Here is a 15030-nt window from a genome sequence, read left to right on the forward strand (position 1 = left end):
GTATAAACTGATGGTAGAAGCAGTAGATTTTGCTGATTTAACTGTACTTAGGTGTCATATATTGTATATGGATGAGTTGTTTTGTGGGTTTACAGTTCACTCTCAGTCTGCAATGTCTAGTTTGTGTTGATTTATTTGCTACGAACAGTTTTTTAAGGGGCTTTTAGATCTTGTAAATACTGTGTGTGTGTCAAGAAAAATGTGTTGTTTGCATAAATTTGACATACAAGCTTGGAATTTCAGTCAGTGTGTGCGTTAATTCAATGTACACACATGTTCATTTAAGGAAAAAACCAGCAGAAAGTCACGATCCGTCTCACTGCTTTTATTTTTTGAGCGCCAAATCACACAAGCGTCCGGTCACTGACAGATATCAAATGAACAGATGAAGCCACACGAGCCATAAAATCGGATGAAAAGGCAATACAAATAAATATTAAGTGTATGTTTTCTTTAACGAGAGGTAGTGTTAGCAGCATGACACAAATCAGTGCCTAGATGTGACATTTCACGACATTACCACTGTTTCGTTGAACTAATAAGCAGCCTAATGACGAGTGAATCATCCACGTTAGCGTTCCTGCTGCACGTTCGGCGGGAAGTCATTCAAACAGACGATTTGAAAGCACTGAAAGACTAAAGCTGTCATTGCTGCAGACACAGTGCGACTACAGATCTCTGATCAGTCCTGCACCGTCGCGCTTGTGCCCTGTCTGTGGAAATGTAAAGTGTGCTAAGCCGTGGGAGTCCAACAACTATGAATTATTCAATCATTTGTGAGTGTGAGTGGAGGAGTATCTGTTTACAGGTAATGGGTGATAGCAGCTGTACTCGATACCGCACACAAACTATGACTCTTTGTAAGCAACAATAGAAGGAGATGGCCTATTGTAAACTTTTTGTACAGCAGTCAAAACTCATTATCTTCTGTTTGGTGACTGAAGGATGAAGACTATCGAAGAGGTCCTTATAAACACAAACCACAAGACACTTGAGGGCCAAAACTAGAATCATCTTGTACTCACTGTTTCTATTTCTTGATGCAGACGTCTGATTGTCTAATCGCTGTGCAAAAGCACTTTCTATTGAATGCAATTTCAACTTCTTTTCTGCTGCTTTTATGTGTTTTTCTTATAAGATGAATGATGAAATAACGCTTAAGTACCTTAATGCCACTCTGAGGTGTGCGGCTCTAATGTCCGCTCTCTGTTCTCGCAGCAGCCAACAGAGGATATGAGCTTGGGCCGAACAATGTTTCATCCACTAAGAAAGTGCTCAGCCGCTCTTTACTGAGCGTGTGCTGGATGTCTCGGATCAGCTGCACGTCTCTTCTGTCTCCGTTGATGCTCTCGTCTGACGGTTTGGGCTCAGTCTCTCTATGGTGGGACTCCTCCTGGCTTCCGTCGTCTGACCTGGACGCCGTAAACGCAGTTATTTCTGTAACTTCGCGACTTTTCTCGCAGGGTTCTGAGAGCCCCTCTGGACTCGTCGAATGCTCAGGACGCTCTTCTTTTTCAGATGGAGGTAGAGGATCTGTCGCCTCTTCAACTGTTGCTGGTATTTCATTCACGCCTGGACCGTTTTCAACAGTTTGGTTCTCAGAGATGCTCTCAGGTCTGCCGCTGGTTACTGAGCGATGAGTGCCTGCAATGCTTTCCACCTCAGTTTTAGACACAACAGTTTTCTCAGCGGTATCCTGCATTAAACCCTCTTGAACAGCGTCTTCTTCCAGCGATGCCCTGCTTCCTTTGTGCTCTTCTGATCGCCCTTTCACAGACTCTTTATCGTGTTGTTCACTCTCTGCTTCTGGTATTAAGTCCTGTACCTCTGTCTCCTCCTCCTGCGGTGTGTCTTTGTTGGGATTCTTCTCACATGGTTCACCGTCCGCAGACTGATTGCTCCCTGGTTCAGACTCCACAGCTACCTCTTTGCTTTTCTCCCTTGACTCATTTACATCTTTTGCCGTTTGCTCTTGTTCTGCATTTTCAGACATCTTCAGTGGACTGGCTGATCTCGGCAGCTCTGTAGATGGCGTCGCTTCTTCGCTTGAGTTGGACGCTTGAGCGTTTGGTTCCTTCAAGTCTTCCAAAGGCTCCACAAACGTCTCAAAAAACTTGGATGTTTGATGCTTGGTCACCCAGTTTGAAACCAGATCCGTGCTGTCTTCTCTCGTTAAGGCCTCCGGGGTTTCTTTCCCGGCTGTGTTTTCAGCCTCGTTGTTTTGTGATGGCTGCGCTGGAGGTTTGAGCAGCACACTCGCTCCTTCCTCCGAGGCCTTGCTCGCCTCCTCTGTGTCTCCGTGCTCTCCGTCTGCACCAGAGAGGTCGACGGCGGCTGCGTTTTCATCAGCATGTGGATGCTTGTCCATCTCTACGTCAGACAGTGCAGGCGACCCGTCTAACTTGTGAGCTGTACCGTCTAAATCCACAGCGATGGGTGTTGAGGATTGCACCTGATCTCCTGATGAAGCAGCTATCACTTCGTTGACGTCACTCTGGACGTTATCTCTGGTTTCATCATCGCCATCAGATATTTTGCCATTTTCACCCTGTTTTGTTTCTGATTTGGACTCCTCTTGTATTTCCTCTCCAGGTGTCTCTGGCTCACAGTTGCTTTCAGGAGATTCATCTCGCTTTTCCTCCTTCTCCTTAGCCCCACTTTCTCCAACATCGCCCTCAGCAGCTTGATCAACCTCAGCATCTTCGTGTCTTTCAGCACCGTCTCCAGACTCCACAGTTTCTTCTTGTACCTCAGTGCTCTCGTCTTCTGTAGGTTCCTCCATTTTTATCTCTTCTTCTGCTGTTTTCTCATCATTTTTGCCCTCAGATTGAGCCTCAACCTCGCAAATTTTGTTCTCCGCTCCGTTAGAGATTTCTCCATTTTCAGCATCAATTTCTCCATTTTCACTGGCCCTGCTTCCTCTTTCACTTTCTTTCTTTGCATCTTCAGCCTGCACCTCGTTGTTTAGCGTCTCCTCAGTTGTTAAAGTGTCCTCTGCTACATTTGCTGCCTCGCTGTCACCGACATCCTCTGACTCAACAGTATTTTCATCAGATATTTTCACATCATCTTTGTCTGAGTCTGCATGTGCAGCTTTCTCAGGTTCTTCCGCAGTCTCAGATTTTCCCTCTCCCTCTATAGTCTCTGTGTCTTTTTTCTCCTCACGTCCTTCATCGTCTTTACTCATCGCAGCTTCATTTTGCTCAGCTTTGTTCTCATCCTGATCTTTTCCTCCCTCATCATCCTTTTCTTCATCAGCGGCTGTGTTTGTCTCATCGATCTTTTCACCCTCGTTAGCTTTATCAACTACCTTTTCTTCAGATTCTTCCACGTCATTTTCATTCTTGGGACATTCGCTGTCTTCGTCTTTCTCTGTCTTTTCTGGCTCGTCTGCCTTCTCCGCTTTGTCTTCGCTGTGGGTTTTCTCAGCTTGTTCTTCTGCCTTTCCTTCAGTGTTTGAGTCTGTTTTAATCAACTCTGAAATGTTTTCCTTGCTTTCGACCCTCTCCTCTGTCTTATTCTTGTTATTGTCTTCCTCTTCTGTCTCATCGTCCACTTCTCTGTCCCCGCTCTTGTCACCTTCTGCTATCTCATCTGGATTTATTTGCTTTTCTTCCTCTTTATCTTCCTCTGCGTTATCGTCTCTCTCCACTGATTTTTCTGTCTCCTCTTCTCCCAGATCACACCTTTCCTGTTGATTTTCATCCTTCCTGGCATCTACTGCTGACACTTCCTCTTTTTTAATATCACCCTTATTGCTCTCATCTTTTACATTGTCCTCACTTGTTTCTGCTGTTTTTTCGACTGTGGTGTCTCCGCTCCCCTCCAGCGAGCTGCCTGAATTCTCCGCTGTTTCTGATTCTGCGGCTGTGTCTTCGCTGTCTCCCCGCTGCCTCTTCTCTGTGTTGGTTACAGGTCCCTCTTCACAGCTGAGGGCCTCTCGCTCCTCTGAGGGATCTGCTTTCATCTCCATTGTCTCGCTCGCTGTCATCGCCTCCGCCTCTGCATTACCTGCCGCTGCTGTCTCATCAGTCTTTTTATTCGGCTCTGATGCCAATGACTCATCCTCCTCGCTGCTTTTTGCCCCTTGCCCCGTCTCGTCGGGGTGCGTGTCAGCCTCCACTGCAGTTTTCTCCTCGTCTTCCTCTGCACCATCAGTGGGTTTCGCTGCTGCTTCTTCTTGAGGCTCTGAGGTCTTGTCATCCTCAGCCATTTCCTCTTCAGATACAGTCTGCAGACCCGGATCTGCAGAGTCATCTAATTTATCGTTCTCTGCTGTGTCTTCTCCTGCTGCAGCCTTTTCATCTTCCTCATCTTTAGTACTATCTCTGCTCTGGCGGGGCTCTTGTTCAGTTTCATCCTCTCGTTCTTTTGGATCAGATGTCTCGCCCTGATTTTGTACCACCGCTTCAGCTTCACCAACAGGACCTTCCTCACACATTGTCTCCCCTGTGAGTTTGTGCTGCTGTTCTGTAAATGTCACTGATTTCTCTGGAACTGCATCTGCAAAAGCAATTGAGAGATCATTCAGGAAAATATGTTTTTTACTGCAAGAGTTGTCTGGAAATGAAAATGTGGTACCTTTGTTGTCCTGTTCAGGGCTTTTATCTGTGGACTCCTCCTCAGTACTGGTGTTGCTCAGCTGGGACTCCTTCGGTACATCCTCTGCCAGCTTCTCTTGCACAGATTTGGCTTAGGAAACAAAAAGGGGCATTAAGCAAACATTTAAGCAAGCACACGATGAACTGCTGAGCCACTCAAGGCCCGAACGTTAAATGAAAGAGGCAGAATTTGAACAATGCAAATGCAATGAGAGACCTGAGCCAATGAAGAAACATACAGCCAATAACAACAAAAAGTCTTTAATTTTTACAGGTGCAAACATAAGGGAGCAACACAACATGCAAACTGATAACGTGCAAAGAAAGAAACACATAAAGAAGCGCGATTTAGTGCACAGCCAAACCAGAAGCACAACGCAAACCTAGAAGCCTGTTTTAGACCGGCTTTGTGTTCGATGTGACTCTGAAATTCTAGATGATGAAACATTTAAAGAAAGGAAATGACTTCAATTTGGCACTGGAGTGTTTTATACAAACACAGTCCAGGAGCACAGTTTGAATGCAGAAATAGTTTTGGTTGAGGAAACTGGTTTTATTAATAATACATTTTCTAAACACATCTGAGTTGTACACCCTATACCTGAATATGAAGTAGTTTTTTAAATTCTGGGACTTGTACAGATGAAAATGTATGTAATTTTAGATCAGTGGCAGCTTCCTCTTCCAACTGCATTTTCACCCCCTTCAGATGTTTCCCTTTGTTTTCCGAGCTATATTTTGAAATGTTGAAATTTCATTCGTTTCACATCATTTTTGATTCAACCAGAACTTCACAGCGCAACGTTAAGACAGATAAACTGAATGAAAAGCAAACATTAATTGGAAGGTTTTCGAAGGCCAAAAACATTGCCAGGAGTGACAAAAAATACAATCAAAATGTTGTTATAGGCAAGAATTTGTTATTAATATTCAAACATCTCAAAACCCATTTGGAGAATAGAACTAACCTTTGACATAAAAAGTGCACTGGAAAGAAAATCACACAAAAACAAAAGAAAATGAAAATAAAATGCCAAAAAACAACAACACACAAGTAATTTTTCCACTATTAGATTTTACATAATGTTACTTTAAATTTAACAAACTGACAGTTGAACTGCTGTCAGGGTTGAACACACCTGCTCCTGGCACTGACTCACATAAAGTGATGTACTCGACAGCACCTGGATGTTATAATAGTGGAAAAACCTCCATTCAAGATGGATTTTCTCACTCAGGCGAAAGCTCCAGAGCTGTATTTGTTGGTTTATACTCACCCCTCTCCTCCTCCTCTTCCTCCTCTTCCTCATCCTGTTTGCGCTCATCTACCGTTTTCTCAGCCTCTCTGTCTCCTGAGGTGTCGGCACTCGGTTTATTCTCGTTCCCTGCAGGGACGCTGGTGTCAGAGATGTCTGTCTCTTTGCCGTCCCCACCATTGTTCTGTACGTCAGAGTCTTTAGCCGCAGCAGACTCGGCCTCAGTGGCTGCAGCTTCTTCTGGGATTGCTTCGTCCTTCTCATCTGGTGGAACAACAGTTTCCTCCTCATCGACCTCTTCAGCTTGCTTTGCTTTCTCGTCCTCTCTGGGGTCTTCGGCATCACTGTCCTCTCGGTCGCTGCCTGAGGAGCTGGAGCCTGAACGAGACCTGATGTCTTCTGTTGAAGAAAGATGAAGCATTTTAAAAACACTCTCCAAACTTCCAATTTAAACTGTAAATAAACGAAGATGACATAGATGACACACTGTAATTGATGTATTTAAAGTTCAGCTCCATAGATCAGCAGAAAATATATTGAGTGAGTCTGTTTTGCTGTATTTGCTGCAGTTGTCAGATGAATAAACGATGCCTTTAACTCACAGTCATTTATTCAGACGAGATATTTCACCCACCGTCCTTCTCGTCCTCTTCAGTCTCAGACGTCTCTCTCTCTTTAACCTGCCTTTGCTTTTCACGGGATGGAGACGGGGATTTCTTTTCCTCATCTTCCACAGGGCCTTCATCGTCTGCTTCAAAGTCTTCCTCATAATCTGAAGAGGAAGACGTGGAGAAAAATCACTGTATGGAAAAGATGTGTGAAGTCTGGCATCTATTCGTTTCTTACTGACGCAGGTCTTATACCATCTCTGACTCTGTCGTCCTCGGCTGCTGTTTCTTCTTTGACTTGAGTCTCCATGGTTTCATTTTCTGAATGGGATGCAGCCTCATCTCCAGTCCTCTCGGCCTTCATCTCAAGAGCATCCTTTGGGCTGATGACTGGCCCCTCTCTTCTTCCATCCTCTTTGACCCTCTTTGGTGGAGGAGTGGGCTTTTTGTCCAATCCCACTGCTATGATGCACCTGAGAAATGAGTATTATGTACTGTAAGAACACAGTTTGCAGTGGTACTCCCCAAGACCCGTAAACAGACTTTTATGTGTAAAATCTGGGGAGTTCCCCTTTAAACACACAGTGTGAGACCTTACTTGTAGCAGGGAGAGGCCCCCTCTACGCTGGAGAAGCCAAAGTGTCCGTGCCTGCCGCCGAGTCTGGAGCCCCTCCTGTGTTTGAACTCGCAGCAGGAACTGAGCCGCTCCACCTGCAGCCCGTTCAGGAAGAAGGTCAGGCTGAACGGGAAACCTCTGTGTCGCCTTGAAATGAACTGGAAAGTCTCTGAGGGAAAGATTGAGGCTGTAGATGAGCGGTGGGAACATTTTCAAACGAAGATCATCAAATCGGCGACCTTGGTGTTGCACGATACGCAGCTCAATTAAAGATAGAAAAATAACTTCATTTTAAAGTTATTGTGTAGACTGTTACGACCTTCCTCCCTGGATTTTCCTTTATTCGTGTGCGCAGTCACACATATCTGACAAACACAATCACATATCCTCACACTGACCTCCCTCACGGAGCAGGCCCTTGTAAACACACAAGTTCTCTCCTCCACAGTGCTGCTGAAACACTTTGACCTCATCCCTCATGTCGGTCAGGTCGTGGGCGAGATGCACCGTTTTGCCGAAGTACATCATGTTCACGCACACTCTGCTCTGGTGCACAGAGCTCCTCAGCATGGGGGAGTCCTGGATGGGAAAAAGGGCAGTTTGGTGTCACATTTACATGGATTCAACCCAGTTTAGGTAATGCCTTTAATTTCTGTGCTCTTCTGTATTTGCATATTGGCAGAGTTTAGACATACAAATTTATCAAAGCCACACAAAAAGACATATAATATCGCCTCCTCCTGCTGAATCTTGCAAAAGTCACTGCATCTCCTGGACATTGTCAGTGTTGTTTTTAATTAATCCTAAAGGGCTGAAGCTTACAAGTTTGTTTTGGAAAGTTTTGTTTCCAGGGAAAACATGAAGAAAGATAAAGACCTCGTTGACGTCAGCTCCGCTGGAGGCGGTGGTAGCACGCAGTCTGCGGCCTCTGAGCGTGCCGCTGAGAGTGACCTTTCCCCCCCTCTCTTTCCTCTTCGTGGCTGGAGGCACTGGGGTGACAAAGTTGTTGATGACTGGGAGGCAGTAGGGTGAGATGCCATGGGAGGCCTCCTTTGTGGTCCAACGGCTGCGGCACTCCTTTTCCATCTGGAAGTTAATGAAGCCATGTTGTGAAAAGACTTCAGTGTGTCTGTAACGTCTGTGCGTGGGCTTGTAAAAACAGTCAGACATAAAAGTTTATATTTATGATACAGTTCAGTATTTTCACACTTGCTTGCAACTATAAAGTTTCTACATCTCTAAAGAGTTTCTAAACAATGTGACCGAAGGTAGATGATCCTGGTCTGATTTAGAAGTAGTGTCACACAGCCAGACCATCTGCACCCTTTGTTTTAATGCTGTATCAGTGCTAGAGAAAGGTCTGAGCCCACTATCATTCTGGTACAGGGGGAATAAAAAAGCGTTGGCTTTTTGCTTCTCTTTAAACCAATCACAATCCCAGGATGCAGCGACAATGCCTTTGCAAAACAGTGCCGGGGGGAACTTGTTTTGGTGGAACATTTGCTCATTGGGAGGCGAGCCTTGGCATTAAAATGGCTCAGGTGACAGCTGCTAGCTTTTTTACATTCGTAATGTTAGGAACCCGGTTAGGGAAGCTAGCCATTTTCAGTGTGAAGATTGCTCGCTCGGAAGCTACTAACCTCCAGGCCTGAAAAATCAAGCCACCGCGCAAGTGTCAAAAACCGCAGTTCCTTGAATGACCACTTGAGGCTGGCTCAAAAAGTGCGTCAGTCCTCATAGACCCCCATATCAAAATCTTTATAGCAGAAATAAACATGTTCACAGCCTGGTACAAAAAGTGCCTTTGGTCGCTAATTTCCCCGTTCATGACGACTGTACTGTAGAATGTTTTGTCTGTATGACCAAAAGTCAACGCTGCCTCATTATTTTAATTTAGTTTTCAGTATTCAGTCTCAGTTTCACTACATTTAGGCACCAAAACTACTTGTTCAGGTTTAGAAAAAGATCATGGTTTGGGTTAAAAGAGCCCCAAATTAATGGGTGAATGAATAAGAAAGTGTCTCACAGTGCAGCTGAACAGCTGGTCGTTGTCATTGGAGGACTCGAGGAGTCTGTAAGGGGAGCTGCGCCTGAGCGACGCCGTGGTGCTGTTGCTGTGGATCGGCTTCAGACGCACCGGCCTCTGCATCTTCCCTGGAGCCGTGTTGGGTCGAGACGAGCCCGGCTGCAGCGTCCGTAACACACATACAGTTAGCATTCATGCTAAGAACAAACATTGTATATGTATTGCTATGGAAAGCAGTAAAGATCAGGGTAAAATTTAATTCAATACAGTGAAAACAAACCAACTTATACAAAGCTGTGAATTCAAATTTCCACTTTTCACCATTTTTCTTACTTACTATCCACAAGCAGTAATTAGAAGATTATTGGGTGAAAATTCTTAGTTAATGGCCCAGTAGTTGTAGAATCTGGTCATGCAAAATAAGGTTTTGCACATCAACTATATGTACGTGCTGCAATATAATGTAATACTAAATATGTTGTGGTATTTCAGTTGAATGTAGTCTGTTATAGTTCTCATTTATAGCACTATACAGATTTCCTTTGCTTTTTTTGGCCGCAGTTCATGCTAAATGACACGACAGGTGTCTGCAAATGCACATTAGTTATCTTCCTTGACATTTTATTCACCATATCGCCGTCGATGTATTTCAAACAAGACGCTGCCTGCTGAAGTGTGAGGTGTTTGCAGACGTGAGAGGAGAGGGATTTCACAGGGTAAACTGAGATCAGGGCCAGGATTACCAGCTCTATATATTCTGGCATCATGCTCTGTGACTTTTTATATTTCAAAGATAACACACTTCTAATCCCACCGCTTCACTTGAAACACTCCTGTTTGCACACAGAGCAAACAGCAGCGGAGGCAGCTCTTCAAACTTAAGTGTCAGTGTAAACACGCACAGATCATCAGCATGCAGGGATAATGATTTTCATTACAGGCTTAAGCTCATCGCCTGAAAGAATATCTTGGATTTAGACACCGTTCAGCTGTGACTGACTTTGGCTGATTAAAGCAGATCTTTATTTTTTGGTCCATTGAAGTGAAATTGTGAGTGTTTGACTGCAGATCAGACTGTGTTTGTTCATCCGTCCATCAAGTTTGTTGAATTTTTTGACATAATTCAGATGGATGATGCAAAGACTACACTGACTGGTCAAATGTACTGCAATTAAAGGAACAGTTCAACATTTTGGGAAATTATTTTCTTAGTCAAGACAAACATGTCTGCGTGAAGATAAATTTGACCTGGAAACCTGATTATTTTCATAATAATTGGTTATCAAAACGGTTGCCAATTAATCTTCTTTGGACCAACTAATCGATAAATCAATGTTAATTTTGACCCTGTTTTTCAGGCAATACAAAAATCTTACTGATGAGGGCGCCGCAATTAAAATTAAACCTCTTTTTTTGTCTCGTAAAACACAAGTCCATCTCAAGCTGATGGGCCTAATAAACTAATTAAGAAAAGGTCAACGCATTTCAAAAAACCTCCTTTGCATGATGAAGATGCTGAAATTAAAGGTCACATTTCAAAGGCGCTTGATTAAGAACTTGGATGAGTGGCGCTCCTGATAGGGTTTCCCGTCTCATTCACAGGTGACAACATCTTAAATGTGACATTACAGACATTACATCCACTGGATGTTTTGACTCACAGACTCGGAGGATTCGGAGTGCTCCCCCTCTGGCCCAGAGTGCTGCTTCTGGATGCCCCTGGCCCCCGTGGGTGGGCGTGGAGACAGGATGCGGATGAGGTCTTCTTCATACCTTTTGGAGCGCTCCAACTTCCAAACAAGACCGTTCATTAATGTTGTTGCCATTTTTTGTGTAGCTATACAACGACTTTTGTTCCAAATTGAGAATAATTTATATAAAATTACTTATTATTAATGACACTGCAAACAATGGTAATGGGGTAATGGGCTGCATTTAGTTAGCGCTTCTCTAGTCTTACCAACCACTAAAAGCCAGCATTCACCCATTCACACACACATTCATACGCTGGCTGCAGAGGCTACTGGGAGCAGTCAGTCAGTATCTTGGCCAAGGACACTTCAACATGGTAATGTAAATGCTAATAACGGAAAATAAAGACTGCACACTGAAGATGATTTCCTGAGTCATTCGTTCACAAAACAGGGCGGCTGAGGAGCGTTTACATGGAAATGATGTACCTTGATCTTATGCACTCTTTCCCTCCTTGCAAACTCCTCCAGCCTCCTTTTGATCTCTATTTGATGCACACGCTGTATGGGAGAGGCACAGAACAAATGACCACCATTTATTATGCAAGTAGAGGCAGAGATTAGCTCAGTGTTTTGACTGCTTTTTCCTCCGGCACATGTGTTCGGCCCACCTCCATCTCCAGCACCTTGTGGAAAATGGCCTGGGCCAGGCATTCTCGAACGTGCCTCTGGTGGGCTCTCTGGATCAGCTTGTGTCTGTACTCCTTGTCTGGAACAATACGCCCACTCCTGGTGATCTGATAACAGTGACAGTGTCAATGGATGTTGGTTTTTGAAGGTGGTTAACAGTGTTTTCAAACTGAGGTCACCGACAGCTGATATTTGTGCAGAAATAAGACATCCTGAAAGGCCCTGAAATGTATTCTCTCACAGTGACTGAACACAATGCCTTGTCAAAGAACAGGTTTTTTTTTACTGCTTTAAACGTGATTTTTCCTACTGGTTTAACTGGCTTGGCTGGGAAAAGGTGAAAAAGCAACAATCACTTTTGCAACTTCTGAATAAGGCACTGATGACAGTTTTTGACTGTTAACTAACCTTAAACTACATTTAAAGGACATTTCCGTGTGACTTTTACACAACGTTTCATGTCGCTGTGCTCAGGGAGGAACTTTGTTCTAATTGAGGTAAACTACCTGACAGCCATATTTAATAAAACATGACCACTCGATCGCAATATCAGCAACTGAACACAATTTCACTCACTGAGTGACGACAGGCTGTAAAATGAGCGATACTGTTTGTGACAATGAAGCTCTCAGAAGTTGGACAGACCCAAGTTTGCAGGCAGTTTTCACTGTCTCACCATCATCAGAGCCACGGCAAAGATTTCATAAAGACTAAATGAGGTCATACTTTCACATCTGCTGGGCATCAACCCAACATCCCTGCTGGTTAAATGTATTATTTTGATGCATTTAACTATCCATTCATCCATCCATTGTCTATACCTGACTATCCCTTTCGGGGTTGCGGGGGGGCTGGAGCCTATCCCAGCTGTCGATGGGCGAGAGGCGGGGTACACCCTGAGCCGGTTGCCAGCCGATCGCAGGGCAACGTATACAAACAAACAACCATTCACGCTCACACTCACACCTAAGGACAATTTAGAGTCACCAATTAACCTAATGAGCATGTTTTTGGTCTGTGGGAGGAAGCCGGAGTACCCAGAGAGAACCCACGCATGCACGGGAAGAACATGCAAACGTCACACAGAAAGGCCTGACCCGGGGATCGACTTGGTGACCTTCTTGCTGTGAGGCACACGCACTACCTGCTGCGCCACCGTGCCACCCTGCATTTAACTATTCAAATATATTTTCTGTACATTTTGTCTCCCTAAATACTGTTTCAAATCGTTCATACTGCCCAGGTAAAATTCTTTAATGTGTCTTAATTTTATTTGACACCTTTAGTTTATAATTATTTAGCTGTAAAAATCAGCCTTCAAGTGTCATTTCACTGCAACTATAGAAAGTAAATAATTTTTCAGGTTATTAAATTCCCAAATAAAATACAGATGACAGGACGTACCAGTCCCGCTCTCTGCAGGTGTCTCCTGATCCGAGTGTTGCTGAAGTATCCAGCGAGGTGTTTGTCCGTGAGACTGTTGTAGGCTGAAATAAGTCTACAGGCCAATAAAAGACACAAAAGAGACACTGGATTAATTAAAAAGACAAAGAAACTAAAACAAAAAGTGTCACTTTGTGAAGAACATCCAGCCTTTAAATTTTCCTCCAGAGTAACTCGAGAAGTCTTGATTACAGTTAACAGAAAACCAGAATCTCAATCAAATGGGACACAACACCATGTTTGTTTGTTTGTTGTCCTCATTAATGGGACATCAGGTCGTCACAGCCGGGCTCGCCTGAGAGCGTTTTTCCAACACAGATTTGATTTCCTGCAGCATTTGTGCGCGACACAACAGGATCTTACAACTATAGGGTCTGTTACCGGAGTCTGATTACCAACAGGAATTAGACGGGACGGCACACTTAACCCTGTCTGCCTCCTCTTTGTGCAGCTGGCTCGTCGGTGTGTGCTGCTCCTCAGCTTTGGCTGCAAACTCTTTTGCAAACTCAAACACTTTCTTTTCTGACACAGTTATGCTTGGAGTCAGAAAACTAGTTCATTATGTCTCTGTGGTGACTACAATGGTGATATATTTTTGGAAAGAAGTTAATCAGGTTCTTCAGCAACTAAATCGAGTGCTTTAAAAAAGTAAAACATACTGTAAGTTCGACTGCTCCTAATACTTAAAGTGGGTTAAATGCAAAGAAAGAATCTCCCTATGAGGATCAATAAGGTTAAATTAACTTAATATTAATATGTGAGCAGCACTTTCTCTCTCTCTCTATGGAGGTGGAGCTCATTTTAATCTTTTATCTTCAGGTTGTGTTTAATAACATTTGCTGTTCAAAGTGAAGCAGTTTCAGAAAACTGCTGTTTGAAACGTTTTTATTGATTAGTAATGGCAGTCTGTTGGAAGACAACCTAACAGTAGCCTCAGCATAGGTTTTAGGCTGGATTAAAAGTACAGAATTAGGCCTCTGTAGTGACTGTTTTTTATATAGTCACATTTTACTCAATTTATTTGTATTATTACATTTATTTTACTGTTTTTTTTAAAGATGGCAGGTTTAAGTAAAACAAACACATCACTCCGACCTGAATGCACTTTGGGTCTAACTTGAAGACAATATAGGCTGGACTAAGTTCACTGCAGTTTAACTAAAACCGGGACCTGGATATTAAAAATGGACGTACCCTGGGTTGAGGTGACTCATGGCTTTCAGCTCGCGCCCTCCTCAGAAACCCCCCCTCGGTGTTTCAGGTATGAAGGGTCGTGGACTCGGTCGTCTCTGGAACGGGTCGAGGCCGGTGTGGAGTCAGGTGCAGCCGGCAGAGTTGCAGTGAGGAGCGGCAGTGAACGCAGCGGAGGCGGACTGAGGCTGCGCTCCTCCCGCAGCGGAACTGATGACACGCGCCGGTTGCCATGGCAGATCACGTGACGATGCTGCCGGTTTGATGAGGCTGGTTTCTGTTTACAGTCCCTCTAACAGAGGAACAGATCCTTTACTTTGGTAAAAATAGCAATACAACACTATGGAAATACTGCTAAGAGCACTGCATCAACACATTTTATTTAAGTGATCAAAAGTAAAAGTACTCATTCTGCAGTGAAAGGGTCCCTGCCTGTGTTTTAGTGTTGGATAAATACTACTGGTGTATTAATGTGTAACTACTTTATATACTGCTGGGTAGTTTAATCTATAAGCAAGTACTTCATTTAAGTACACTTCTGAAGTGCCTTTTGGGGGGAAATATTGCACTTTTTATGTCACTACATTTAGTCACTTTGTGGAATCTGATTGTTAACACAAAATATAATCAACCAATAAATTATGATGTATTATCATATTATAGATTAAGATAAAAATTTTGAATTAAATTTAAAACGAGCTCTGGTTTTACATGTGATGCACACATCGATGTATCAGTATCATAGTGTCATATATATTAATCTGAAATGGGCCATGCTTGTACTGCTTATACTGCTTGTATCATCATATGTTTGTAGCTCTGCTGTCCTGTGAGAACCAGCTTTAGAAAAGTCAGCTTTATATGAGCTCAGCTGCAGCTATATGAGAGTCTGTTTTAAACCTTTGTGA

General features: G+C 43.7%; 1 protein-coding gene across 2 annotated transcripts; it reads right to left on the reverse strand.

The window, feature by feature from the left end:
- Positions 1 to 310: 310 nt before the first annotated feature.
- On the reverse strand, positions 311 to 14319 carry erich3 (glutamate-rich 3). Of its 2 annotated transcripts, XM_070961877.1 has the most exons (14): positions 14126 to 14319; positions 12893 to 12986; positions 11470 to 11595; positions 11288 to 11359; positions 10769 to 10897; positions 9108 to 9266; positions 7958 to 8167; positions 7480 to 7660; positions 7064 to 7250; positions 6721 to 6938; positions 6492 to 6629; positions 5879 to 6256; positions 4582 to 4692; positions 311 to 4503 (listed from the first exon to the last, which is right to left on the reverse strand). In XM_070961877.1, the coding sequence occupies exons 1-14, from the start codon at positions 14143 to 14145 to the stop codon at positions 1193 to 1195; spliced, it is 5334 nt and encodes a 1777-aa protein (XP_070817978.1). In that variant the 5' UTR covers positions 14146 to 14319; the 3' UTR covers positions 311 to 1192. The 2 variants fall into 2 exon arrangements, with proteins under 2 accessions (XP_070817978.1, XP_070817977.1); XM_070961876.1 differs by having other exon boundaries at positions 311 to 4692; positions 14126 to 14306.
- Positions 14320 to 15030: the final 711 nt, after the last annotated feature.

Source organism: Chaetodon trifascialis, chromosome 4 (genome assembly GCF_039877785.1).
Source record: "Chaetodon trifascialis isolate fChaTrf1 chromosome 4, fChaTrf1.hap1, whole genome shotgun sequence".
NCBI classification, from domain to species: domain Eukaryota; kingdom Metazoa; phylum Chordata; class Actinopteri; order Chaetodontiformes; family Chaetodontidae; genus Chaetodon; species Chaetodon trifascialis.

Coding starts and splice junctions, on each gene's coding strand:
- erich3 (XM_070961876.1), bottom strand. CDS start 14,145: ATGAGTCACCTCAACCCAGG. Junction 12,987..14,125: donor ATGAGTCACCTCAACCCAGG/GTACGTCCATTT, acceptor ATTGGCCTGTAG/ACTTATTTCAGCCTACAACA. Junction 7,251..7,479: donor GGGCCTGCTCCGTGAGGGAG/GTCAGTGTGAGG, acceptor TCTTTCCCTCAG/AGACTTTCCAGTTCATTTCA.